This window comes from Ovis canadensis, chromosome 25 (genome assembly GCF_042477335.2).
Source record: "Ovis canadensis isolate MfBH-ARS-UI-01 breed Bighorn chromosome 25, ARS-UI_OviCan_v2, whole genome shotgun sequence".
Classification (NCBI taxonomy): domain Eukaryota; kingdom Metazoa; phylum Chordata; class Mammalia; order Artiodactyla; family Bovidae; genus Ovis; species Ovis canadensis.
In genome coordinates this window covers 47,560,757-47,587,757 of record NC_091269.1, presented here as the reverse complement: position 1 = coordinate 47,587,757, position 27,001 = coordinate 47,560,757, and the positions used below count along the sequence as shown (strand labels likewise).

Here is a 27,001-nt window from a genome sequence, read left to right as displayed (position 1 = left end):
ACCTTTACGAAAAATACCCAAGAATTCTATCTTTGCCTCAGGGTAAGCCAGTCGCTGGGCATTCTCCTCGTCATCTCCCAGGGAAGAGGAGGTGACCGCGGCTGACTCGGCTCAGATCGGGTCCGGTCCGGTCCTCCCGGGTCGCACAGCCAAGTGGGGGCGGGCTCCCACGTGGCGCCGGCAGCCTGCCCAAAGCCGGCTCCGCACCCCGGCCGGCGCTCTGATTGGTCAAGGGCGGCGGAGCGTCTCAGGAGCCTGCGGCGACTGGGCCAGACTGGACGGACAGCGGGCAAAGGGTCGCAGCCCGGCGGGCAACTACCAGAGCTACCCGTCCCGTGCGGTGGCCTCATGCCGGGGGTTGAGGTTACCACCCAGCGCCTCTGTCGCGCAACCCTACGTGGCCCCTGGCTAGCGGCAGGCATCGTCGCCCTCCACCCTATGTCAGGTAGGGCTCACCTCAGCGCTGGAGGCGCCTCCACCTTCAGCTTTTTGGGCTTTGGCTCCTCCTCAGCCGCTGCCATCTTCGCGCTCCCACCTCACTTACGCGCCAGGGCTCGCCCCACCCCTTCGGCTCCCTCTCCCCGCCCCCTGGCCGCATCACCGCCTCCTTGTCACTAAGCCCCGCCCCCTTGGCTCCTCCCAGTTTGTGCCTCTCCCAGCCCCAGTCTTTTGGCCCTACCTCTTGGCCTTACCCATTGGCTGGTACGCAGCTCTTCCAGACCCCGCGCGCTCGACTCCAGGGACACCCCAGACTGGTTTAGGCTGCAGATGAGCGCCTGAGTCCAAAAGAGGTGAACGCTCCCATTCTTCTAGACCTGGATGATTCAGAAGATGATATCCTAAAATTCAAAAGACGTCTTCTCATTCAGCGTCTTCCCGCTCGTTTACTCTTCCCAAAACTATTGGTTATATTGATGCTGTTACTCAGGCAATCTACTGGGCATCCCAACTGCAGGGTCCTCGCGGCTTTCTCAGCTGTCTCAGCCTCGGTCCGGAGAGGACCTCGCGTCTAATCACTGACGGGCCCAGGAGCCGGGGTGAGTGTGAGGGCGGGGGAGAGAGGGGTGGTCTACGGACAGGGGACATCACGAAAGCTGGGAAGTAGACTGAGTAGCTAGAGCTCCGGCTTCCAGCCAGGGGTGTGGAAGCGCCTCTGGTGCTGTGAACCGAAGCCGCGCCTTCCTCCCGGCCTTCCGGTTCTTCTTGCCAGCTAGGCCGGAAGGGAACGGTGCACCTAACAGCCCAGTGTTTTCAGACCTCAAGCTCAAGAGGTTCAGGCTCATTGGGGTCGCTCGTCGTGCTTCGGCGCGGGAAAAAGGTCTTGTCACGCACGGAGAGCTGGAGTACCAACAGCTCGGACCTCAACCCCAGGCTTCTGCTTTGGAGGACAAAATCCCTAGCTGACGCGAGCGGGCCTCCTGTTAGAGGGTGGCACCTGGATGAGCCTCGGGGAATACGGTGAGAAGGGTGTTGCAGTTCTTCAAAAATGAGTTAATAGGAATCTAAACTGAGGAGGTGACAGTTGGATTTGGGTTGAAGTTGGAGCTTGATTAAGAAGTTGATAGTGTAGTAGTAGTTGCTCAGTCGTGTCCGACTCTTTGCGACCCCACGAACCCCCCAGTCTCCTCTGTCCATGGGATTTTCCAGGCAGGAATCCTGGAGTGGATTGCCATTCCCTTCGCCAGAGGATCTTCCTGATCCAGGAATGGAACCGTGGTCTCCTGCATTGCAGGAGAATTCTTAACCCTTTGAGCTACAGGGAAGACTTGTTGATACTTGTTTCAAATTAGTAGTCTTCACCTGAGAAGGGTTTCCCAAGTGGCTCAGTGGTAAAGAATCTGTCTGCCAATGCAGGAGACCCGGGTTCGATCCCTGGGTCAGGAAAAAATGGCAACCCATCATTATTCTTGCCTGAGAAATCCCATGGACAGAGGAGCCTGGCGGGCTACACAGTTCCATGAGGTCGCAAAAGAGTCGGACAGGACTTAGCAACTAAACAACACCACATGAGAAGGAGGAATTTTGTAGGACTTGGGCTATATCCATTTTGAGATAGTAGTTTAGATGGAGATGAAAGGTTGAAAAAAAAAAAACATTCTGATAAGCAAACCAGAAAGAAACTTTCCAGGTGAGAACCAAAACAGGTGTAGTTTCATATAATTTGGTAAGAAGTATTTGTTTTGTTTGGCAGACACCTAACAGCGACATGAAATGCTGCAAGGATCAAAGGAGGAAGTTGAAGTCTGAGAATAGGTTGTTGGAATTGATGATTAAGAAGTCATTGGGTCATTTCCAAGAACTGCTTTAATAAGAGTCAGTTATTGAGAGGAGAGACTGCAAGTGTAGACCAATGCTTCTTCATGTGGAGCATGAAGAGAAAAATTGTTTGCAAGCTCCCTAAAATGTTTGGGGTTTGTTTGCTTTAAAGGATACAAGGCACGTTATGAGCAAGTAACTAATGTATAAGATTAAAGATTCAAGAAAGAAGAAGTAAGACCTTGGAAGAGAGGAGAGGGGATGGGATCAGAATTAGAGGTGAAAGGATTACTGTTGCAAAGGACAGAGGACACTTTCAGTTGAACCATAGGAAAAGTAGAGGATTGAGATGAGAGAAAAATTACCGGAATCCTAATATCGCTTTAGTTGGGAAGCTCTCTTGGCAACAAGGTTTAGCTTTTCTTACTGAATCTTAGGATTTTACAGGGTTTCTAAACAGTCAACATAATAGACTGTTGGAGTTCCCTGCAGACTAGATATATTTAAGTAGCTCTTCACACATAACAAATGGTATTTGTAGAGAGGAGAAATTCACTTTCTCAACAAATGACCTTTTCTTCTTTTGGACAGAGAAAATAGAAGCCATCATCTTGCAACCAAGTATAGAAATCTGCTTTCCTTTTGTTTAAAGAAGGAAAAGTGCCCCTTCTCCTTAGGAAAGACACATGCTTTCACTGAGTTTCCCAGTGCCATCCTCCCCTACCTTCTCAGAGTTCCTTAACTTATTCCCTCTCTCCTACATCATCAGCCTCCCTTCTACTCACATTTTTCCTTCAGCATTTAAAAATATCCTTCCTTAACTTTATGAACTATTCCCCTTTATTTTCTTGCCTTTTTATCTCCTTCACAGCTATAGTTTTTGACTGTATCATCTACTCTCCTTATCTCTGTTTTTCCCATTTCTTGCTATGTCCTTTTCAGCCCACTGTAGTATATCTTTTTGCCACTGTTCCATTGAGCTACAATGAAACTTCTTTCACTGAGATCACCAATAGCCTCTAAATTGTACATTCTCATCAGGGACAAAATTTGCTTCTTATGAGGAAAAAAAAATCATACTTTTTATGTATAAAGCACAGATATTTATGGTACATAAAGAGGTGTACAGAAATATTCTATGATTTTAATAATTTTATGGAGGAATGGGGAATTAATAATGAATGGGGTTCTGAAAAGGCCTCTTCAGATGCAATAATGAAAAAAAAAGTTGAGGAACACTGTAAAATAACAGATATTTTAAGTTTTTCTTATAGCTTGGCCTCTTTGTGCCATTTAAAATGTTTACCGCTCCGTTGTTCTGGAAACACACTGACTGACATACTCTAGTTACTAAAAACTCTGCCCCCTTTTTTTTCCTTATCCATCTTCAGCCACATTTTGTCAATCTTTCTGTAGGCCGACTTGACCCATATGCTTCTCAAATGTTGAAGTTCTTTCTCTAGGTTCTCTTCTACTATACACGTTCTCTGTTTGCAGTTTTAGCCTCCTTTTGTTATAATTTCCATTAATAAAAAATCATAGTTACAGTACTCACAAATCTGTCTCCAGTTTGGCTTCCCTCTGAAGCACCAGACCTCTGTATACAGTGGTGTTTTGAATATATCCATTGGGGTCAAATATATCCGGAATTGGGTCAGATTATATAGGACCAGAACTAAATTCCTCCTTTTCCCTCTCATGTCCACTGCCCCGTCTCTACCCCCAAAACTTTTCTCAACCCTAAATGTTTCTCTTACCTTTTCATTTTGCTTCATCTGTATTGTCAGCACTCTAGTGTAGGCCACCACATAAGTCATCTCTCAGCTAATGTCACAATATTCAATTGCCCAATTATCCAGTTTCCATAGTGTGATCTTTCTTAAAACTATAAATTGGATTGCATGAATCCCCTGCATAAAACCATTTTAAAAATGACTTTTTGCATTGCACTGGGAACAAAGTGAACCAATATCTGCTTTTCTCCATTTTTATCTCACCACCTCCATCCACCTTCTGAAGTTGCTAAATTTGTACTGGATTTCTTTATCTTATGTTCTTTCTCACCTTGAAGCCTTGTGGATTTTTATAGCACACTGTTTTTCCCCTGTTATCTTACTGTATTAAATTGTTTGCCTTCTTTGCTGAACTCTGAATGCTTTTGAGTTCAGAGACTCTGTTTTATTCAACTGTATCCCTATTGCTTGATATAGAAAACATACAAAACTTTGTTGAATGAACAATGGTCCAAATATTGTTTAAAAATCAGAATGACTAAAATATTTTCTGGTTTCATTCTCTCACCTTAGATACATGCCCTTCTGTGCTTCCATTCTGTTATGTGCAGAAGGAATACATTTTCTTTTTTAGTCACTCTCTTCATTTTGACTATTGTGATTGCATTGTTTGTGAATCATCAGGCTGCATGTGTTCAACATTCAGTGAAGAGGGTTTATGAAATATTTAAGCTGCAATTGAAGCTCTGATGGAACTGCCTCTAAACACAGTTTCTTAAGTGGCTTTAATATAAGCTGGGAGAATGCTGTTTTCTGACTCTGAAGTCACTAGGAACAAAATGATAGTTGTGGTAGCTTTCCCAGAAAGTCTATTAAAATAATGGAAGAAGTAACTGCGGCTACTCAAAGGATAAGAAGCTAAAGAAACAACTTAATTTACACAGCTGCATGTAGTATATGTTTTTTGCACTAGGCCCTTGGTCTTAATATGGATAAAAGAAATAAGCTCTCTTTCCCTGTAATAGAAGATTAAGGTTGGTTTTAAAGCTGCGCGCTGTTGAAAGGTGCAAGTACTATGCTTTCATATCAGCACTCAGGACAATAGCAGTTAATCCAGATGGTGGTTTGACTTACTCTATTCTTCTGAGACCTGGACGGTGCCAATAAAAACAACTTTGGTGGAAACTTTTCCTGGAAAGAATTTTTCACCAGCTTAGGACGACAAGTAGGAATCTGGCCCTTCAAATAAAGAAACTATGAAGTCACTTATTCAACAACAAGCAGCTTTTTTAGGGTATATTGTAGCAGTAAAGTACCAAAGATCCATGCGAACTATACTTTCTTTAGGATAAATAGGTGAAGATAACTATGTCAGCTCTCTCAAACATAATTTCTGCTCTATGTAATTTATTAGAATACATTTGGGGACTTCCCTGGTGGTCCAGTGGCTAAGACTCTGAGCTCCCAGTGCAGGGGGCCCAGGTTCAATCCCTGGTCAGGGAGCTAGATCCCACATGCTACAACTAAGACCCAGAGCAGCCAAATAAATAAATAAATTTTTTTTAAAAAAAGAATACATTTGGCTTCTAACTAAACAAGAAACATATCCTTCAACTCATTCTCTTATATTTTAAGTTCAAACAGCACACTTGCTGCCCAGTCCAATATGATAACCATTAGCTCCATGTAGTTACTTAAATTTAATACTTCAGTACATCAGTTGCATTGGCCACATTTCAAGTGTTCACATGTGACTAGTGGCTGCTATTTTAGACAGCAGAGGTAGAGAACATGGCCATCATTACAGGAAATATTACTACGGTAGAGTGTGTTCGTGATAATTAGTGTCTAAGAGGCAAGTAAGAACAGGAGCTCAAGATTCAGCTGGATGTGGGTTTGAATCCTAGCTCTGACACTTAACTGCATGACCTTAGATAATTGACTTATTTCCAGACATTCTTGTCTAATCTGCAAAATGGGGATAAGTATTTATAGCATTGATTATGAGGATTAAAGAAGATAATGTAAGTAAAGTGCCTAGCATAGTGTGTGGCCCACAGTAAGTATTCAGTTTTAGATATTATTAATTCATTTATCTTTAATGAATAAAACACTTTGAAGCTGAAAATTAGTTATTGTGAAAGATGCTATATTCCATAGATGGCTCACCTGAAGTGCTCAAATCTCATTGCGTTGATTACAAAAGTTCCGCTTTAATCCGTACTTTATATTTCAGATGAAAATTTTATTCCACAGAAGGTATCATAATGCAGCTTTAGTCACATATCTTATTTCTGGATACCCCTTTTCCTTTTTTTTTTTTAAACATATCAGAGAGCAGAGGTAATAGTTAAAAGTCAGTAGGTTCTGAATAGCAAGTCTCTGTATTCCAGTGGTGCTACTCAAATGGCAGCTGACACAAAGCAAACTTATTAAACAAGGCATCTGACTAGATAAAGTGGAAACATTTAGCAGGTTCCAGATATTTATCTGGAAATGGCTACCCACTCCAGTATTCTTGCCTGGGAAACCCCGTGGATTGAGGAGACTGACAGACTATAGTCCATTGGGTCACAAAGAGTCAGGCATGACTGGGTGACTGCGTATGGCTATTAATCTGGAAAAATTTAGTGGGTCCAAAGCCTCCGGCAGTTGGTGATGGACAGGGAGGCCTGGCATGCTGCGATTCATGGGGTCGCAAAGAGTCGGACACAACTGAGTGACTGAACTAAAAGCCTTAGCTGTCAGGGTTTATTGCTGCCAACTCAATCAAAGTTGACTACTTGGCTAAGTAGAGATGCCTTTGAACAAAGAAACATTTTCTCTTTCTAATAAATAGGAAGCCTAAACTATTAACAGCACCCATATTTATTAATACAATAATTACTAAAGCACATCTTATTAATTAGTATTATTTAAATTAATAACTATTTAACACGCACCACGTGGGAAGAGGAAATCATCAGATAGTCTTTAAATGTCAACTGCTTTCATTAAGTAAATGACTTCCTCTGAAAAGAACTGGTCAGGTTGTCATCGTTTTCCCTGTTGATAGAATTGAATTCATTCTGGAAACTCTTCCTTTCCTCTTTGCAATTGGTCTTCCATGCTTAGAAACTGTATTAATAGATTTTACATTCTTTCTCCTTAGGTTACATTTATCATTCAGCACTGTAATTTTGAATGAATGAACCTCTAGACTAAGTTACTGGTACTGATATTATTCATATAAAAGAAAGGAGCAAGTTAACGTAATTAGATATTTGTCCACTGTCTCCCACATTACAAGGACAATAAACTCTATTTGAAGTATAACTAACACTCAGGAAAGTATTCAAGCTGTTAACATAAAACCCAATAAATTAACACAGAATGAACACAACTTGTAACCATCATCTAGATCAAGAAATAAAACATTACCAGTACCTTAGAAGGCCAACCTTATGCCTCACTTAAGTCACCACCCCATTCTCCTTCATAATAGAAACCATTTGATTTCTCTTAACTATAGAGTAGTTTTGTCTGTTCTAGAACTTAATATAAATAGAATCATACTGCATGTATCCTTTTGTGTCTAGCTTTGTTCAGTATTTGTAAGATTTGTCCATATTTTGTTTCATGTAGCAATAATTCATCATTTTCATTGCTGTTTCATTTTAATATATTAGTTTATTTTCCCATTTACTGTTAATAACTGGTAATAGTCTCCACTACTACAGCGTATTTTTATGCATGTTTGTTGTGTACATTTGTACATATTTCTGTTAATCCATCTGGGGGTAGACTTATGTGTTGCAGAGTATTAATACTTTGTGTTAATTAAAATAAATTAAAACTTACCTTTTTTAATACTAAAAACTAAACTGCACAGTATTCTAAAAATGTGAAGTTTAGTAGTTTTTAGTATAGTCACAAAGTTGTACAACCATCATTTCTAATTCTAGAAGATTTTTATCACCTCAAAAAGAAATGTAAAACCAGTAATTCCCCATTCTTCTCCCTCTACCCGGCCCCTGGCAATGGCTAACCTACTTTCTGTCTCTATAGATCTGCCTGTTCTAGACGTTTCATACAAATGGAATCATACAATCTATGGTCTTTTGTATCTGGCCAGCATAATGTTTAAAGATCCATTCTGCTGTAGCATGTACTAGTACTTCACTCTTTTTTATGGCTAAATATTTTATTTCAGATATCTATCAGTATTATTTATCCATTATTTGGTTAATGAATCCATTCATCAATTGATATACATTTGAATTATCTCCACTCTTTGGCTGTTACAAATAATGTTGCTACAACCATTTGTGTACAAGTGTTTGTATGGACATATGTTTCCAGTTTTCTTGAGTATAAAGTAGAACTGTAGGGTCGTTGGGTAACTCTGTCTTTAACTTTTTGAAGAACTCGACACTGTTTTCGCACATAGCTGCAGCGTTTCATTTTCTTGCTTGGTTGTCATGGCTAGAGCCTCCAGTACCATGTTGAAAAGAAGTAGTGAAAATGGAGTATTGTTTGTTCTTTATATTAAGGGAAAGCTTTTGGTCTTTAAGCATTAAATGGTAGCTAAAGGATTTTCACAGATGCTCATTATCAGGCTGAGGAAGTTTCTTTCTGTTGCTAGTTTAAATGTTTTTATCACAAAGGTGGTTGGGTTTTGTCAAATGATATTCTGTACCTTTTGAAATAATTATATTTTGTCTTTTATGAGAATTGTATATTGATTGATTTTCTTATTTTGAACCAGCCTTGCATTCTTGAATAAATCCCACTTGGTCAGGTTTATAATCTTTTTTGTATGTTGCTAGATTCAGTTTGCTAGTATTTTATTGAAAATTTTTACCTCTGTCTACAGATGTTGGTCTGTAGTTTCTTGAATTGCCTTTGTCTGGTTTTGGTGTCCAGATAATACAAAGATACTTTTCTTTGATACATACTAAATTTTAACATTTTTCCTCCCACAGAAAATGATCCACAGTCTGTTTCTCATAAACTGTTCCGGTGACATATTTCTAGAGAAGCACTGGAAGAGCGTCGTGAGCCAGTCTGTCTGCGATTATTTCTTTGAAGCTCAAGAGAAAGCTGCTGATGTTGAAAATGTACCACCTGTTATTTCAACACCTCACCACTACCTCATCAGTATCTACCGGGATAAGCTCTTCTTTGTCTCCGTCATACAGACTGAAGTACCACCTCTCTTTGTAATTGAGTTCCTACATCGAGTTGCTGACACTTTTCAGGTTGGTTATTCATCAAGTCTTTTGAAGTTGGATTATTCAAGTTAGTTGGAGGTGGGACATAAGTATATTCTTTAATTTTGATATATAGTCTGTTTCCCTGTCTCTCTGTCCCTCTTCTTTCCAACTAAGCATAAGTTCATAAAACGTAAACCTTTTTAATAGGGTATACAAGTAGTACATGTGGCTGCCCCTGTTTTAAGAGAACAGAACAATCTCCTGGTCATAGAAACTGTATTTTTTTAATGTATTATAAATTATGTCATCAGGAAATAATAGTGCCCTCCACATGCAATTCTTTGAATGGCACCAAAGTTTTTATAGGTTATGAAATCTTGCATTATTTACATTTTATTTTTTGTCTTGTCTTGCTTAATGTACCAGTAGTTTAAAACTGATCTGTGTCTTTTGGAGTACCTAATCAGGGAAAATGAAGTTTATAGTTCTTATTCTGTTTTAACATTTCAGTGTACTTTCTGGCATAATTTGTAGTAGGAATTCAGTTCAACCTAAAAATATTAAGAAAATATTGAGAAATAGTATATAGAATTATAGAGGGCTTTTTTCCCTCTGGTTTACATATTTTCAACATCTTAAACAGTGAATTATGCTACTGTAAATATGCCCTTTATAATAGAATAAAAAATATTTAGCAAACCTTTTTCATGCCTTCCATTGTGCAATACTATGTATGTTTTATTAGGACTACTTTGGTGAGTGTTCAGAGGCTGCAATTAAGGATAATGTGGTCATAGTATATGAGCTCTTGGAAGAAATGCTGGACAATGGATTTCCACTGGCTACTGAATCTAACATCTTGAAAGAATTGATTAAACCACCAACAATTCTGCGTTCTGTCGTCAACTCTATTACAGGTAAGGTAAAACAGTCTATTAGGAACTAAGCCATTAAAACTTCGTGAACAATTCATTTTTGCTTGTGATCTGGCAGATTATTAAGGTAGTCCATTTTGGCCAGAATTATAGTTAGTGGTAATGTTAAAATGGATATATCAGTATATTTCTTTTCTTGAAAAGAGCCTATATCTTAAATGATAGAGTTTTTGGTTATTACTCTTTTGTTATAAGTTTTGCTTCAAAACTACAGCAATATTATTACTATTGTTTAACACAATAGTAACACTGAATAAATTATCCCAGTTAACCATAAGCCAGTATAGTGGCTGCTGTTAACTATTGTAGTAATCACTTTGTAATATATATATCAAATAATTATGTTGTATACCTTAAACTAATACACTGTTCTATGTCAATTACATCTCAATAAAGCTGGGGAAAAAACAAAAAATAAAATTTAAAAAGTAGCATTTTAAAACTGGCATTACCCTGTGTCAGGCGCTAAGTCGCGTCCAAACTCTTTGCATCCTTATGGATTGTAGCCCTCTAGTCTCCTCAGTCCATGGGATTTACCAAGCAAGAATAGTGGAGTGGGTTGTCATTTCCTTCTCCAGGGGATCTTCCTGACGCAGGAATTGAACCCATGCTGCCTGCATCTCCTGCATTGGCAGGCAGATTCTTTACCACTGCATACCGCACAATTACTAGAGTATAGAAAGTTTAAGATTCTGCACCATAGAGTATATGTTACCTCCTTCAGGTCTTTATTTTACACATATAAAAGATGCATTAAAGAGAAAATAAGTGTATTTGTGAGATTTCATGCATTATGGGCCCTTGTACTTGTGTTGCAAACTTCTAATTTTGCTTTAATTCTTAAGTATAGCTAGAAATTAGAGCTATTCAGATGACAATACTCTTTTGAAAGTATCAAAGTCTTCTAGAGAAAAATTTCTATGAACTGTTAAGTACCACTCCATGTATATACCCCATACATACTCCATGCATACTATCCACCATTGCAAACTCCTTTCCAAGTGCACTGGCCTAAAAAATGGGTAAGCAAGGTCTATAAGAAAGTGATGTTTCCATTATTCATCCTCATCCTCAAGAATAAGTGTCAGGAGAAATTTAAGGAAAGATAAGACGAGATTTTTTTGCTCCTAAAATGTAAACTCTGGATGAGAAACTGAGGGGAAAAATTAAAACATATAAATAACAGTGTAAGATTCTGAAAAACAATTCCATAACTTTATAGACAGTGTCATGACATTAGAGGGTACACATCATGTGCTATTAAATGAAAAAAAAGACGGAATGTGGAATACCTTGTGGGCCAGTGGTTAGGGCTTGGTGCTTTCACTGCTGGGACCTGGGTTCATTCCCTGGTTGGAGAACTAAGATCCCACAAGCTATGCAGCACTGCCAAGAAAGGGAAAAAAAAAAAGTGCACAATCATAACAAGTTGCCCATAATTATAAATAAATATCCCCACAAAAAAATTCTAAAGTTTATAATACACAATAAAGATCAAGAGAGTGGTTCAGTGGGTGAAGTAATCTCTCTTGAACTGTAGTGGGTGGCCCTAGGGCAGGGATCTGGAGAATCAAAAGAATTTAGGAAGGGAGGGAGGAATAAGAACATTCTTCATAGATAGAACCATATGAGAAAACACACAGTGGAAAAATCTTGAATTGTGTTAACCTGTTTAATAGAAGCAGAGCTGTTTTTCAGTTGAGTCATGAGATAAAAAGTTAAGTTGAGGAAGTCCTTGAATACTAGGCTAAATATTTAGCTTTTATCATAAAACCAGTGGGATAGCATTTCAAGGTTTTGAGAAGGAAGATTAAAGCAGTGTTTTTTAGAAAATTCTGGAAAGCAGCAGCGTTGGAGACGGGATCATCAGCGTAATCACACTACAAAGTTGTATGTATGATTGGACTGCAACTACAACCAGACATGGGTTTGAACTGCAAGAGTCCACTGAAATCTAGATTTTTTTCAATAAATACATGTTATAGTACTACACAGTCCACGCAGTTGGTTGAATCTGTTAATGCAGAACCACGTTTTGAGAAGGCCAACTATAAAATCATGTATGGATTTTCATCTGCACAGGAATCAGCACCCCTAAAGCCTGTGTTGTTCAAGGGTCAATTATATATTTTACAGTGAAATCAAAAAGAAAGCAAAATTATCAAAATAGAAGAAAAATAATAGATGCAACCTGCTCTGAGGGGGAGTGTGTGTGTGTGTGTGTGTGTGTGTGTGTGTGTGTCGTGTGTGTCGTGTGTGTGTGTGTGTGTCGCTAAGTTGTGTCTGACTCTGCGACCCATGCACTGTAACCCGCCAGGCCCCAGGCTCCTCTGTCCAGCGTCTGTGTGTGTGTCTGTATGTGTGTGTCGCTAAGTCATGTAACCTGCCAAGCCCCAGGCTCCTCTGTCCATGGAATTTTCCAGGCAAGAACACTGGAGTGGGTTGCCATTACCTTCTCCAGAGGGAAATGTTTGAGGAAATACATACACCAAAATGTTAATAGTAGCTATATTTCTATAATAGGAAGATAGTTGTTAGCTACTTTTCTTAATTTTTCACTTGTTGTTGTTGTTGTTGTTAAACATGTACTACTTTTGAATTGGAAATGTAAATTAACCAGAATGTTAAAGTGTCACAGCTCAAGGGATATGTTTTGGACAACCAGACTTATTTTCAGACATATGTCAGTTTACCAGGAAATTAGCCAGATTTTGAACATTTTCCATATCACATATGGGTACCATATGAATGTGCTGACCTTAAAATGTTAAAAGGCGAGAGTATGTTCTTCATCCAGTTACTCCACATCCAGTTACTCCCCACATGAGAGGCCTGTTTGGCAGCATCTCATGTATAATTCAAGCTGAACACCAAATGGCCTACTTATCACTCTGTACTCTCAGTGCAAACATTTAATCAGCGAAGGATTTTGAAACATGTCGCCTGTTTTCATTAGTGGCAGCAGGAGGAGATTCCGTAGTTGAGCCACTGGAATTAGGTTAGGCTACTGTAGCACACAGGAAGCAGAAGATAAGCAAATGAATTTAACCTGGCTTGGCAGACAAACACAGGACCAGGTGGCCTATTTCTGTCTTCTAGAAATTTGATCATGTTGATATGGATATGTCTCTGACAATTCTGTAAACCATTTACAACTTCAGTGGAGAGAAACCCAAACATTGAACAAGCAGCTAAACTATTTGAGGTTTTTTTTCTGACCGTTTTATATGTTAGCTTTGCTTTCTATTTTTCTGATTTCTAGGCAGTAGTAACGTTGGGGACACACTCCCCACTGGGCAGCTGTCCAACATTCCGTGGCGCCGCGCAGGGGTAAAGTACACAAACAATGAAGCCTATTTTGATGTTGTTGAAGAAATAGATGCAATTATAGATAAATCAGGTAATTGGGTGCATGTTTTCTTATCGGGGGAAAACCATTCAGGTTACAGAAGCGGAACAGAAAACTGATATCCCTTGGCAGTATCATGTACCGGAAAGGCATTCGTTTTCAAATCTGTTTATTTTGCCCAGGGGTTACATACAATTTTCATAACCACTAGTTGAGAAATGCCAAACATTTGTAAATCAGAGTAAATCACCTTACTTTAAGCCAATTATCGTGTATTCATTTATCTTGCCATTTATCCAGCCTAATATGTAGTGTATGTCTACTGTGCACCATACTTTTTACAACCACTTTGTGTGCAGTCCTTCTAGTAAAGACCCCAGACTGAAGAACAGTACTGTATTAGAATCGTAATATTTTACTAAAGATATCTAGTTCAACTCTCACATGTTATGTATGGGGAAACTGAGACTTAGAAGAGTTAAATAACCTGTTAAAGGTCACACCACTAGTTGGTATGTGAAAATGACTTACTGTGAATTACAGACAATTATCTCTACAGTGAGTTGCATTTTTATTATAAAAATTCCATTGTATGGAATAGTTGCTGTACTGTTAAAGAATTATGGTTCCTACTTTTTAACATTTCATTAGAAACTTGGCTAATTTTATTTAAAATATTTGAACTTCAAAAAAAAAATGTTCAAACAAACATTATTTACAGTTGCCAAGATGTGGAAGCAGCTTAAGTATTCATCAACAGATAAATGGATAAAGAAGATGTATATATGTACACAGTGGAAAATTACTCAGCATAAAAATGAATGAAATTTTGCCATTTGCACAACATGGATGAACTTGAAGAACATTATGCTAAATGAAATAAGCCAGATAAAGAAAGATAAATACTATATATCACTTATATGTGGAATCTAAAAAATACAACAAACAAATGAATTTAACAAAAAAAAAGCAGACTCACAGATACAGAGGACAGATTAGTGTTTACCAGTGTGGAGTGGGGCAATAAAGGGGTGGGAGAATGGGAGGTACAATCAGCTGGGGGTAAGACAGGCTCACAAGTACACTGTAAAACACAGGGAATATAGCCAATGTTTTGTAATAACTATAAATGGAAAGTAACCTTTAAAAATTGAATAGTTTTTTTTTTTTTAATTTTAAAAGTCAGTGGAAAAAAAGTATTTTAACTTCACATCCAGCAGTCTTACAAGGCTGACTCTATAAAGATAAGGATGGGTTTGATTTTCCTTAGAATCATCCTGTTCCAACCGGAGACAGGAACAGCCTTGGCACTCAGTAAAGAAGTTGTCTAAACTGGTGTAATGGCTCCTCTGTCCACTAACCTTTTAATAGATGTGCAAAGCTTCAGTATGTCTGACACCTGGGAGATACCTCCATTACTTCAGATATAGTGATAGCTCTAGTAGGGTAGAGCTACTTTACTAGAATGCATGCATATTCCAGTGATACCTTTATTATTCCTTTAGGATCTACAGTCTTTGCAGAAATTCAGGGGGTCATCGATGCTTGCATTAAGCTCTCTGGAATGCCTGACCTTTCCCTTTCTTTCATGGTAAGTTTTGCTCTGTTTTGTAACTCCTTCGTGCCTAATATATATGAAGTACTAAATGAAATGATAAATACTGATACATGCTTCTTTCAGATCACATTGGATTATGTAAGAGGTATTCCTAGCACAGCTTCCAAAGACAGTAGCTTACATGATGAGCACTGCCTTTATGGATAGGCTGCGGAGAGGCTTTGCCTCTGAGTATGTTAGAAGTAGCTTAAATGGCTGGCTGGCTGCTGCGGATATGTAGTGCTGCTTTTACTGAGTTGTTATATGCTCTGTTGGTATGAAAAGGCATTGATCTTTTCATCATTTTAGATTCGGCATACTACGCTGAGAACTGCTAAGAGAACTGAGCCCTGATGCTGTCTGTGCCTCTAACTCGTCCTGGCCTTGAGCTTTCTTTGAACCTCAGTTTTTTCATCTATGAAGTGGAAATGAAACCACTCACATTTTCTACCTCATGGGAATTACTGGAATTGAATTATTGAAATTCAAATAATAATGTATATAAAATATTTGTACACTTGAAAGCATTGTGAAACGATAAGCCTGAATAAACTTACATGACTGCTTTATCTTAAGGAAGCATATTTCTCAGATCTCATAATATATCTGACTAGAGTTGCCATATTCATTTTACTTTATGAATATGCTTGTCTTCTCTTTTCTGTGGCAGAATCCAAGGCTTCTAGATGATGTCAGCTTCCACCCCTGCATTCGGTTCAAGCGTTGGGAATCTGAAAGAGTTTTGTCGTTTATTCCTCCAGATGGAAACTTCCGACTCATATCATACCGTGTCAGCTCACAGAAGTATGTTGTTGTATCAACCATAATCTCCTGTCATCTATCAGTGTGCTGTGTAGAACTCACTTTTTCCCTGTTTCATTCTAACAGTTGGTTACTTGAATTCACCATTGCTCCCTTTAGCCATTGCTCACCAGGAGACCCAGAACAAACTGGTGAAAATATATGTGGAAAATATAATTAGTATACTTTGCATCTTAAGAGTATAGAGTAATAGTAAATATATACCTTAGAGCAAGCACTTGGGACCATGCATAACCTGGACGAAACCATGAACCCATGCCATAATTTTACTATGATCTGTGGACATTATGGCTGATAGAAGGAGACAGACTTACCTGTAGTTCTCCAGGACATCCCTCAACTAACTGGCTTGAAGTCACTCTTCTCTGCACTGAGGTTTAAATGAATGATTTAGCATCCTGGGTTGTAGCTGGTTTGTCCCTTGAAAACATCAGAAAGTATTTGGACAACATCAAAACAGAACTTAAAAGCAGAGAAATTTTTTCTTGGCTCTTACCACAGAGAAACTGATATATTTAGTTTGTGTAATTCGAAATTATCTTTCTCTGGGATCTTAATTCATTTCTTGAAACCAGGACTGTTTGTGCCAATTATTGATGCTATAATTTTATCTTGATTTGTATACTTACTGCTCAGAAATTGTATAATTTCTGGCACAGTGGTTCCACAGCACCGCTGTACTCAACTGCCCTGGCTCAGATACTGAACCTGCGGTTCTGCGGGTATTGGATATTCTATACTAGGGTTTTTGTGCCACCTCCAGAGCTCACACTATTAATTGTATGTTTTTTGTGGCTGTGTCTGTCTTTCTCTTTTTAGTCTAGTGGCAATACCAGTATATGTGAAACACAGCATCAGTTTTAAGGAGAACAGTTCTTGTGGTAGATTTGATATTACAATTGGACCAAAGCAGAATATGGGGAAAACTATTGAAGGAATCACGGTGACCGTTCACATGCCGAAAGTTGTGTTGAATATGAACCTGACACCAACACAAGGCAGCTATACATTTGATCCAGTTACCAAGGTACAGTCACCTAAAATCAAGAGTGAGCAAGTGTTTCTGCGGTCCTTATTTTGTGATTTGGGGACATGGGAGGACAGAGGGAAGGGTCTAATATCTTGGTTAAATTAAAGCTCTAACAGCCTAGAATGCAGATTGTGCTGTTCTCTGCCTCAGGAGAGAATCTTGCATCTGCTGCTAAGTCGATGAGCAGAAAAGTGAGATTCATTCCTTCTTCCTTCAGAATCTGCCTTTTCTTATACATTGATAATCCAGAGGTTCACTAACTCTTCCATGAGGAAGATATAAAAACTTTTTAAAAAGAGAAAAGCATTATGTGCATATAATAATCTATTAATGGTTAATAGATATTACAGTGTATTAATTGTTAAGAAATTAAGATCTTTCTCTTCCTTTTTAATTTAAAAGCATTATTTCATACTCTTCTACAGAGGATGCTGACTAGGAAAGTTGCCTTCTCACCCTCTATATATTTGCCTCTAGCAGAGGGAGTTCAGAGAAACTGTAAAAGCTGATTTTTCTCTCTGCTTCCTGCTTGGGTAAAGAAATGATTCTTTTCCTCAATAGAGTCATTGAGCTGCATAGTAAATGAAAAGTCTTTTTTTATTTAACTATAAAATCATTGAATGTTAAAGATCATCTAATCTATTCCTAAGAAGTCAAAGAATCTCCCCAGAGACCACACAGGGCTGAGAAATTAAGCAGGAGCTCCAGATCCCTAGCCTTCACCCCAGCTTCAACCATAACAGCTTTATTTTCTCATCTGTTACTGAGCTCCCTCACTAGGTATTTCATTTGAACAAAGGGTTCCATCACTAAAAGTTTAAAAGCACTGATTTAGGCCCATCTTCTCATTTTACAGAAAACTAAACTTAAGCCCAGAGAGAAACAGTAAAGATGGCATAGTGGAAAGGATGTTTGATACCAGATAGCCTTAGGGTCAAATCCCAACCTTTCCTCTAGCTATGTGACCTTCAGCAAGTCATCTGACTCCAGCTTTAGTTTCTTTGTTTGTCAAAATTAGACAAAGTTTTACATCACAGACTTCCGAGACAGCGTGAGAATAGTGCTAAGCACAGTATTATATCCAAAAGTAGATGCTCAACAAATGCATCTACTCCTTTTTTCACTCCCCATTCAGAGTCACAGAACTAACTAGTGGTAAAACTCAGTGGGAATCCCAGGTCTCTTATTCCAAGACACTGTGCTTTATTTTCTACAGAAGTTTATGGTCTTTGAACCTTGTCTTTGAACATTTGTCTTTAATAAATAGTTCAGAATGTTTTTTGTTTTTTTCTTTCTAAGGTACTAACGTGGGATGTGGGGAAAATCACTCCACAAAAGCTCCCCAGTCTTAAAGGACTGGTAAATTTACAGTCTGGGGCTCCCAAGCCAGAAGAGAATCCAAGCCTCAACATACAGTTCAAGATCCAACAGCTTGCTATTTCAGGTAAGGAGAAATTTGATGTGTGTAAGGGTTAACTGAGTTTTGCTGAGGTCAGCTGCTAGGAGCTTCGAAGAGTAACTGACATTCCGTCTCTTCAAAGAGCAACTACTCCAGTATGCCTCTCACTCTCCTTGATTTTTGAGAGTGATTTTGGAGAGCACCTTATTTCACATAGCTTCCCTTCACCCCTACCCTCATTCAGGCACAAAGAAAGAAATCATTTATACTCAAAGAAAGTAGAATTATCCTTAAAAGACATTGCTTGTCCATATGGGAATCTGAACTAAAATCATACCCTCCTAGTACTTGAATCTGTGAATTCTAGAAGGAACATTGCTTCCAGATCTTGAAATGGACACTGGCTAATGTCAGATTTACTGTATAGTAAACTGTTTCTTAAGCAAATATCGTACTGGTTGGTGTGACCAGGACTGTAATTTGTTCCTTTCCTTATGTGTTCTTTTTGACACAGGCTTAAAAGTAAACCGCTTGGACATGTATGGGGAGAAATATAAGCCATTTAAAGGAGTCAAATACGTCACAAAAGCTGGAAAGTTCCAAGTGAGGACATGAGAAGAGGCCAGAATTCCTGAAGATTTATTTGTTTTCCAGGCGTCATCACAATGTATTACTATTAGGTACCAATTGGGTGGGAATACATATTCTAGTTAAAGCATTTGTGTCTAGCCACATACCGCTAACAAAGTTGCTTAGTTATCGATGCAGGGTTCTTAAGGAACTTTAAGCTAAGGAAACTTCTGAATGACTTAGCTTATTTGCACCTTGTCACTTAGGAAAGTTTTAGAGGTGATTTCCTCCATAGGAAGGCACCAGCTAGAGGCTGCACATTTTCACAGTCAAGGCAGAAGTCTACAGTGATAACCTCTCCCCTAAAACAAGTGAACCGGTCTCAGCCAGCAGACGCTGTCTTAGTCTGTAACGTGATGTATCAAGTGGAGCCAAGTGTCACACTTGATCGTAGCCATCCCCAATCATCTGTCCCAACAGAGGAATAGTTCCTCCCACCCAAGAAGTTTACAAAAAACTGCCTCTTCAAGTGTTTGCCTTATTCAGCTTTTCACTTGTGCCATTAAGCAAGCACTGTAGCAAAAGCCACTCCACATGGCCCTGGCAGGGAGCACTGCTGCTCCATGCTCCATTCTCACTGTACTTGGTATTGTATTTTTTATAAATAAGATTTTTATGTAAAGCTGATTTTGATTTATAGGGACCTTGCTGCAGGAAGTACACTCTCAGTTTTGTGCCACTTAACTCATCTGTTAGCACAGTAAAAGTCATTTGTATCAAAGGGGCAAATGCTCTAAGGTAATAAAAGGGAACACTACTTCTACTTCTGCTTTTAGGAAGTTATTGCAAGCACAAGCATTTGAGATTTTGAGCAAACTAACATAGTAAAAGAGAAACTTAAGTGAACCTTTGCCGTCTTCATGTTTTATAAAGCTTGTCTGATACCACTTAGAACCAATTAGCCTAAAGCCCTCATGCCCTAGTTCAGCTAAAGGAAGAAAATGTGCCTGCCTCAATACTGTCAAATTATTATTTTTTTAATCTTTTATCTTTTTTCTTTCCTTTTCTTAATGGATTCAGTTTGCCTACATTCTTTGCTTTCAGGGGGACTCCCTTTACATAGTGTGTGCTACCCAAGGCTATAGTCACAAGATTCCTCTCTGAAACTATTGTTGAAACTGTCACTGGAATACTTAAATATCTCTACTCTACTGACCAAGTAGGTGAAAGTACATATATAATAAGGCAGAAACAAAATCCTCTGTAACATTGATAAACCTGTATTGATCTTTGTGGTTGGCGAGTCAGCCCGCAGTTATCTTTTAACTTGGATGACTTAGAAGTCCTTGCCCACTTATTTTGGTTCATTAGACATGAAGAATAAAGTTAAGATCTAAGTGCTTGTTCTTGCTATTAGTTTTCTCCCTGTAACTCCATTCATTTTGTTCTTCTCAACTTATAATTCCCCTTCCCATATGCAAACAGTAGCCCTTCCACTCACCCCATTCTCCTGTCAAGGGCTGGTGGTTGGTGCTGATATAGGGAGCCCACTGCACAGCAGCATTCTTTGCTGCCTATGGCACCAAGCCTGCCTTCCATCTAATCTGAAAGATCACATTTTGCAGTTTATAGGACAACCAGTATCAGCTTGGCAGCTAAAATTAAGATGTTGCCAAATGTTTATTCCCTTTGCATAAGGTTGGTTACCAAGTTCAGTTGCTTTTCATTTTAATGTCTTCCTTTTCAGAGTTCATACCTCAAAAGAGCGATCAATACATTTGTTCTTCTTTCTGCAGAATCCCTCAACCATCCATATATGGACTAATTTTCTTTCTCTACTACCCTCCCAAATCCCAGCAGATTGTATGCCAAGAGTCCTTTGCCTCTAGTAACTTCTGCTAAAACTTCCAAGGAGACTGTTTCCTTTTATAATTAAATTATTGTATTTATTAATTTGATGGAATCCAGTAAGTCCTTTCTCCAGCTCTGGCTACACCGTCAATAAAAAGATGAAAGCAACAAGTTGACTTTTTTTAGCTTGACTGTTAATTGAGCATTCTCAGATGCACATGCCTCAGTGTTCAAATAGGCTGAAAATGAAACTCGCTCTGTTGTGTCTCTTTGCAACCCCATGGTATACAGTCCATGGAATTCTCCAGGCCAGACTGGAGTGGGTAGCCTTTCCCTTCTCCAGAGGATCTTCCCAACCCAGGGATCAAACCCAGGTCTCCCACATGGCAGGTGGATTCTTTAGCAGCTGAGCCGTGATCCCGTTTTACCCAGCATCATCACACGAGGTGTGAAGGCTGCAGCAAAGCACTTCCAAATGCTCCTCTCCTGACTATGTTAATAGCCCGTATCTAAGATTCACCCTTCCAGCCCAGACTGAAGAAGTGATCGGAGCTCCTCTCCCTACCACCACCTGCTGACAACTAAGATCCATGAGTACTTAATCATAATGAAGTATTTTTCAAGCACAGAATTCCAGATAGTTCAAGAATAGCTTCTTGTTCTAATTCTTAAGGGAGTATAACCCAAAAGCTTATTTTCTGCATAAAGGAGTCACCATTGTTTTATTCAAAGGGAGTTCATGTGATGGGTTCTCTTTAAGTGCCACTGTAGAAGAATCCGTGGAAGATAGTGATCCTGTAGTCCTTTGAGTCATCTGATTTGAGAAGAATGAGAATGCAGGAGGAAGGCCGCACCAGTGAACATATGGTGAGGAGCAAAAATGAGGCCATGACTACTGTTTCCAGATATTGCTGAGCTAATTTAGTAGCCTTGGACATTTCCCTGTAAGTTGAACACCCAGAATCTGCCTCCCTAGTCAGCAGCTTTTCTAAGTTAAAGCAGTGATAAATGTAGTCAGCAGTCCTCTCCCTCTTTAGTGATATTTGGATCTAGAAAATCAATCAAAAATACTGATGTCCCAGCTCCACTTTAAGAACCTGTTCCTACTCTTTGAGCTTTCTCAAGCAAGAAGAGGAATATGTCCCCAGAAGCTAGCTCTGCCTCACAGCCCTGTTTGGATCCCTAGACTTCAGACTCTGACATGTAGACTCGCAATATTCCTGCCCATGTAACAGCTTTAGCTTCTTAGGGGATAGTGATGGCCTCCACATACAGCTGGACTCTTCTAAGACAGACTCCTTCAACCAGGGGATGGTCTCTACCGTCTGCCTGCTTTCCTCCTCCTGTTAGCCTTGTCATATCTGCTCCTTCTAGTGTATAATTCCCCGAGTTGTCCTTTATTACACAGAACTTGTGAAGTAAATGTATGACCACTGGTTTCTACTTCTTCCAGTACAATACTGGGTTAAATAAAAATCTTTCGTTTCTTCATTTTTGAGGATTAGCTTCACTTGCTGTTCTTCAGAGCAAAATTGAAGCCTGATCTAAAAGTTCTTGCTGAAATTAAGCCTATGTACCACAACGAGGAGAGCCCATGCCCTAGAGTCCACTAGCCACAGCCGCTGAAGCCTGCGCGCTCCAGAGCCTGTGCTCCACAGCAAGAGAAGGACCGCAGTGGCCTGCTCAGCGCAACCAGAGAAAACCCCCATGCAGCAACGAAGACCCAGCACAACCAAGAGATAAATACATGGATTTTTTTTTAAGTTCTTGCTGAAATAACATACCCATCATTTAAAGCTTTATACAAATGTACTTTATTTTAAACAGAAGAGGCAGAAAATATTTGCATATAACAAATTCTGGCTTATAAATGTAGTTTTTCAGTGGTGATATCTCTAATCAGCATTCAGGGATTTTTTTTTTAATTTGTTTCACTGTGTCTTGAGCACTGATATTAGAGAAAAGCACATTGGCGTAAAGTGTAAACCAGTGTCTCAAAACACTGGAAGAACTTGGAGAGCAAACATGATTTTTCTTACTTCCTCTAAGTAGTCTTAGTAAAACAAAAGGTGATCTTTGGCATAGATTCATACTTTAAAGGCATTAATATTGCATTTATATCAATTAAGCAACTATACAAAGATGCCGAGGGCCTTGAAAATCATTATCAGTTAAAAGGTAATAGAGGAAGCCTGAGTGTACAGTACCAACTTAAGACAAGTTTTACACATTCGATGTTAGGATCTAACACACAGTTGAGGTGGGGAGGACATTCAGGCAAGGGTCTTACTCCTTTACTCATCCAGTTCTGGCTTTGGGAAGAAATAGTTTCATGTGCTGGGGAATGCTTAGACAGCAGTGAAAAGTACAGGAAAGGAAAAGCTCCCTTCTCTCACTTTGCTAATAGGAAACTTATGGTGATAAATATTATACCCATTACTCCCTTGAACAGCTGTACTTCGGAGGGAGAGGAGGTTGCGAGGGACTTGGTTGTTGTTGGCCAAGGGAGGTAGGAATTTCTGAGGACTATTTCCCGTTGACTCATCCCCCAGAGTGCCAGAATTCCAGTCTGCAAGTACCACCTCCCTTAGGAAGTATCCTTCAGACAGGATTGCCTTTCCATTAAACACTCCTGGGGGCAAGCACCAATTCTCAGGACTGAATTTCAAAAGGATAAAAAGGATCTTCCAAAATTACAAAACAAACATTTATCTTTAAAATCTTGTCTAGGAAGGGTTTGAGGGAAGAATACAAAAGCCAGGACAGGAAACATGATTCGGTTAAAAATAAAATGCAGCATTTCAGCTCAGAAAGAACAGTAAGAGCTAAGAATGAATGAATAAGGCCTCAGCATAGACCTCTGCAGGCAGTGACAAAGCGTGGAGTGGCCCTGCCAGGAGGGTGGGCAGAGCTACGCCCCGGCTACTCTGCCTCTCCAGTGGCAGAGAGCACCAGGACACACAGTGTGTTCTTGGGATGGCTGCCTTGGCGGGTCAAGGCAGGGGATGGGACGGAAAGGTTTCCTAGCACAGACACTGCTCTGGGGTGAGGTAAAGACAGAACCACATGATACAGTGATTTCCTCCTGACAAAGTGAAATTTGGCTGTGTTCTGTGGGAAACTAGAAGGATTGAATTAGGGAAAGGAAGCGAGTGAGTTCAGGCCCCACGAGCTGGGGCTCCCCAGAGGCCACCTTCCCCTGCCACAGTGAAGCTCACATCTGAAAAATACCCAGGAAGCACAGCCAGGAGAGGCAGGCAGGGTCAGCAGCAACATGGAAAGCCCAAAACAAATGTTGGAGGCACAGTGATTTCCTTAACTGACTTGCCTGGCCCTGGGTCTTGGAAGCCTAGTGGAAAGAATGAGAGGGTAGAGGCGGAAAGGGAGCTGTCCTCTAGGGAACAAGGGCAGAGCAGGGTGTCAGGCTAGTGTTCACTCTTGGATTTTGAGCTTATGTGAAGTCCATGGGCTAGAAACCCAGTCTGCCTATTGGGAAAGAGTGTGCATAAGTAAAGCCGTGTTTGAGAATACAGGCCTTATAACGGAGACACGTTTCAGTGTCCATAACAAGAGTGTAAATGTTTTCTAATTTGTATGTCAAGCCAGGATGGTGGCTTTCAACCCCCCAGCAATCTTGGGTGGCTCCTGGGACCAGATCATTTTCGTTCTGTGCAGCAGGGGCTTGCTTCTGTGCTAGCCAGGTTCAACCAGGTGTCTACTGGTACCAGGGAGTCTTTCTAACCCAGCGCAGAGTAAACCCAGCATCTGTTCGAATTTTGATTGAAGCTGCTTCTGCTTCTCGAACAGTCTCCTTCACAGACTGCATGAGGTTCTGGGCATTGTGAACCAGCATCTCTGTGGCCTGCAAGGAAAGAGGAGCTCTCCATTACTCAGAGTCCCTGATGGAGCCCTGCCTCTGAAACAGGCTTAAGCCAGGAATGGAATGCGGTCTACCCCATCTGCACCTGGCGTCACTGGTGGTTTATAGCTGGATCACCAAAAAGAACCCCAAACTGGACCATCGCTGATTGTGGACTGTACTCTCAGATGGCATCTAGTGTATACGCCTTTGCCGATGTCTGAAAAAGCCCCTGCCTTGGGCTCCCCCTCTGCCTAGAATGCTCTTCCCTCAGGTATCCCAATGGCTCACCTCTCACCTCCTTCAGATCTCTCTGCCCAGTTATCACCTTGCTGAGGCTTTTCCTATTCACCGTATTTTAAGTCACAAAGCACCTTCCCAACTCCCAGTGTGCCTCATCCTCCAGTTCTGTCTTCATTTTTCTCTATAGAACTCATCATCACTAGCTGATATACTATGTTTTATCTAGGTTGTTCATCTGATGTTTTATCTAATTTTATCTAAAATTTAAGTAACATGAGGGCAGCAATTTTTGTCAGTTTTGTTCTCTACTGTATTTTAGTGTTATGTCAGTGCCTGTCACGAGGCACTTCATAAATATTTAATTAATGGATGAAAAAGTAATCACATAAACCAACCACCTTATAAATCCATGAAAATCTAAGTCTTCTAAACATAAAAAATACAGGACTGAGATCACATTAGTAACATCAATCTATTAACCCAGTAGTTTTTTAAATTCTTATATATTTTTGAGCTACAGATCCTTTGAGAGATTAATGAAGGCTGTGGATTCTCCCCAGAAAAAGAAGCTCACAAAATTTGTGAATGCGATATCAGAGGGTTTATGGGCTCTGAGAGGCATAACTATGGACTAGAAGTCCCGATCAGTTAATCTTTTCACTTGGTCAACAAAGAGGCTGAGGCCCAAAAAGATTCAGAGAGTTGCCAGCCAAACTCACACAACAGTCAGGATAAGGCTTCAAATTTCTAACTTGCAGTCCTGTGTCTCTTCCATTCTACCACACTGTCAGTTTCTTCTTTTTCTACTAGAATATTTAATGGAACATAGTAGACACTCCCAAGATACATTTTTGTTGGTTAACTGATTACATGATAAGGTCGGAAACTCTTGAGTCTTACCCTTCCTTCCTTGTCTTTTCTATTTCCTTTCCCTGGGGCAGAAGAGATCACCTGACAGGAAATAGCCAACTGCCCAAACCCTGCCTAGAATACACGGAAGTTACAGGTGAAGATCCAGTTTGCATGGTTTAGGGGACGAGAGGGTTAAGGTGAGAGCTAGTGAATTAAAACATGGTAGTTAAGGCAGCACTATTGGCCCTAAGAGAAGTAGCCTCCTTGCCTCCTCTCAAGTGCTCCTACCCTCTGTTTCCTGGCCCAGACTTCTCCAAGGAGAGGGACTGTGTCTTTTGTTAACTCCTCTACATAGCACATTATACAGTGCCACATACATATTCCAATGTATGATAAGCCTTGTCTGGGCAGTTCAATAAAAGATGTGCTGTCTTCCATAAGAAGAAACTGGAAGGCCGGCTCACAGCACACCTACTGGAGGGAGTTTAGGAGAGGAAGAGGTGTCCAAATGATGGCTTTCTGAAAGACCTGAGCCACATTTCCAGGAGGCAGGGAAGAGAACTGTGATTGCCAAAATACATACAAGAAACACTTTAAGCAAACATTCCCACCATCTTTATTTCAGTATCTGTCAAAAAACCAAAAGAGAAGCACCTCCTTTGAGATGTCATTTCTGCCTCACCACAGGCCTAACCACCTCATGCCCCTGAAAAGATAGCACTGTGCATCCTCCCTGAGGTACTTATCATCCAAAGGGCAAGGAAGCAGAAATTCTCCAGCCGAAAAGGTCCAGTGGGCAGGACTGAACACACACTAGAGGCCTCTAAAGAGCCAAGCCTATTCCAGGTAGAAAAAGAACTGAGTGGAGTCTTAACTGCTGCTGATTCACTCAACCTCCCTAACCCTCATTTCTCATTTGCAAAATGACAAAAGTTGCACAAGAGCTTTTCACTTCCCTTTCCAAATTTCTGATGCATCTCTCCAACATAGATGCCCTTTTGAGAGAATTGAAGACTCCGTCCCATGTCCTGAATACTCATTCCTCAAGGCTGAATTAAATCACCATAAAGAGGCACAGAAGCTGCTGGTGAGAAATCAGAAGCAGCAGGTACGTACCTGCTCAGACTCCTCGTCGCTTATGTTGGTCCGGCCCAGCATGGTAGCCTTCACCGTGGACAGGATTTTGAGCTGGGTGCTTATGGTTGGGATTCGCTCACAAACCTAAAAAAGAAAACTTAATTGAGTATGTTTCTATGTTTTTCTTGCCTGCAAGCTCCTTGAGGGCAAGACTTATCCACCTCTTATTCTCA

The 27,001-nt window shown here is 40.1% G+C and overlaps 3 protein-coding genes across 16 annotated transcripts in view; 1 reads left to right on the top strand and 2 right to left on the bottom strand.

Annotated features, from left to right (window-relative positions):
* Positions 1 to 631, bottom strand: part of ADK (adenosine kinase) — a 543,033-nt gene extending 542,402 nt beyond the window's left edge. The window contains exon 1 of the mRNA XM_069572166.1: positions 457 to 631. Coding sequence (XP_069428267.1) covers positions 457 to 521 — 65 coding nt within the window. The 5' untranslated portion in view covers positions 522 to 631. The remainder of the gene's footprint in view (positions 1 to 456) is intronic.
* Positions 240 to 26,935, top strand: AP3M1 (adaptor related protein complex 3 subunit mu 1). 11 transcript variants are annotated; one of them, XR_011253030.1, is made up of 11 exons: positions 673 to 1,037; positions 8,954 to 9,229; positions 9,930 to 10,101; positions 13,382 to 13,519; positions 14,974 to 15,059; positions 15,736 to 15,869; positions 16,707 to 16,914; positions 18,217 to 18,361; positions 18,831 to 18,996; positions 21,498 to 21,681; positions 22,237 to 22,815. XR_011253030.1 is itself a non-coding variant. In XM_069572163.1 (10 exons), exons 3-10 carry the CDS (start codon positions 8,957 to 8,959, stop codon positions 18,929 to 18,931), a joined length of 1,257 nt encoding a protein of 418 aa, XP_069428264.1. In that variant the 5' UTR covers positions 272 to 445; positions 956 to 1,037; positions 8,954 to 8,956; the 3' UTR covers positions 18,932 to 20,908. The 11 variants fall into 11 exon arrangements, 3 of the variants coding, with proteins under 3 accessions (XP_069428266.1, XP_069428264.1, XP_069428265.1); XR_011253032.1 differs by having other exon boundaries at positions 21,498 to 21,604; positions 22,243 to 22,594; XR_011253031.1 differs by having other exon boundaries at positions 21,498 to 21,604; positions 22,237 to 22,594.
* Positions 22,528 to 27,001, bottom strand: part of VCL (vinculin) — a 112,287-nt gene continuing 107,813 nt past the window's right edge. For all 4 annotated transcript variants that reach the window (XM_069572158.1, XM_069572160.1, XM_069572159.1 and 1 more), the window contains 2 exons: positions 26,808 to 26,912; positions 22,528 to 24,599 (listed from right to left, as the gene is read on the bottom strand). In XM_069572158.1, coding sequence (XP_069428259.1) covers positions 24,453 to 24,599; positions 26,808 to 26,912 — 252 coding nt within the window. In that variant the 3' untranslated portion in view covers positions 22,528 to 24,452. The remainder of the gene's footprint in view (positions 24,600 to 26,807; positions 26,913 to 27,001) is intronic.

Coding starts and splice junctions, on each gene's coding strand:
- AP3M1 (XM_069572165.1), top strand. CDS start 8,957: ATGATCCACAGTCTGTTTCTCATAAACTGTTCCGGTGACATATTTCTA. Junction 15,060..15,735: donor ACCTTTCCCTTTCTTTCATG/GTAAGTTTTGCT, acceptor TTTCTGTGGCAG/AATCCAAGGCTTCTAGATGA. Junction 15,870..16,706: donor TACCGTGTCAGCTCACAGAA/GTATGTTGTTGT, acceptor TTCTCTTTTTAG/TCTAGTGGCAATACCAGTAT.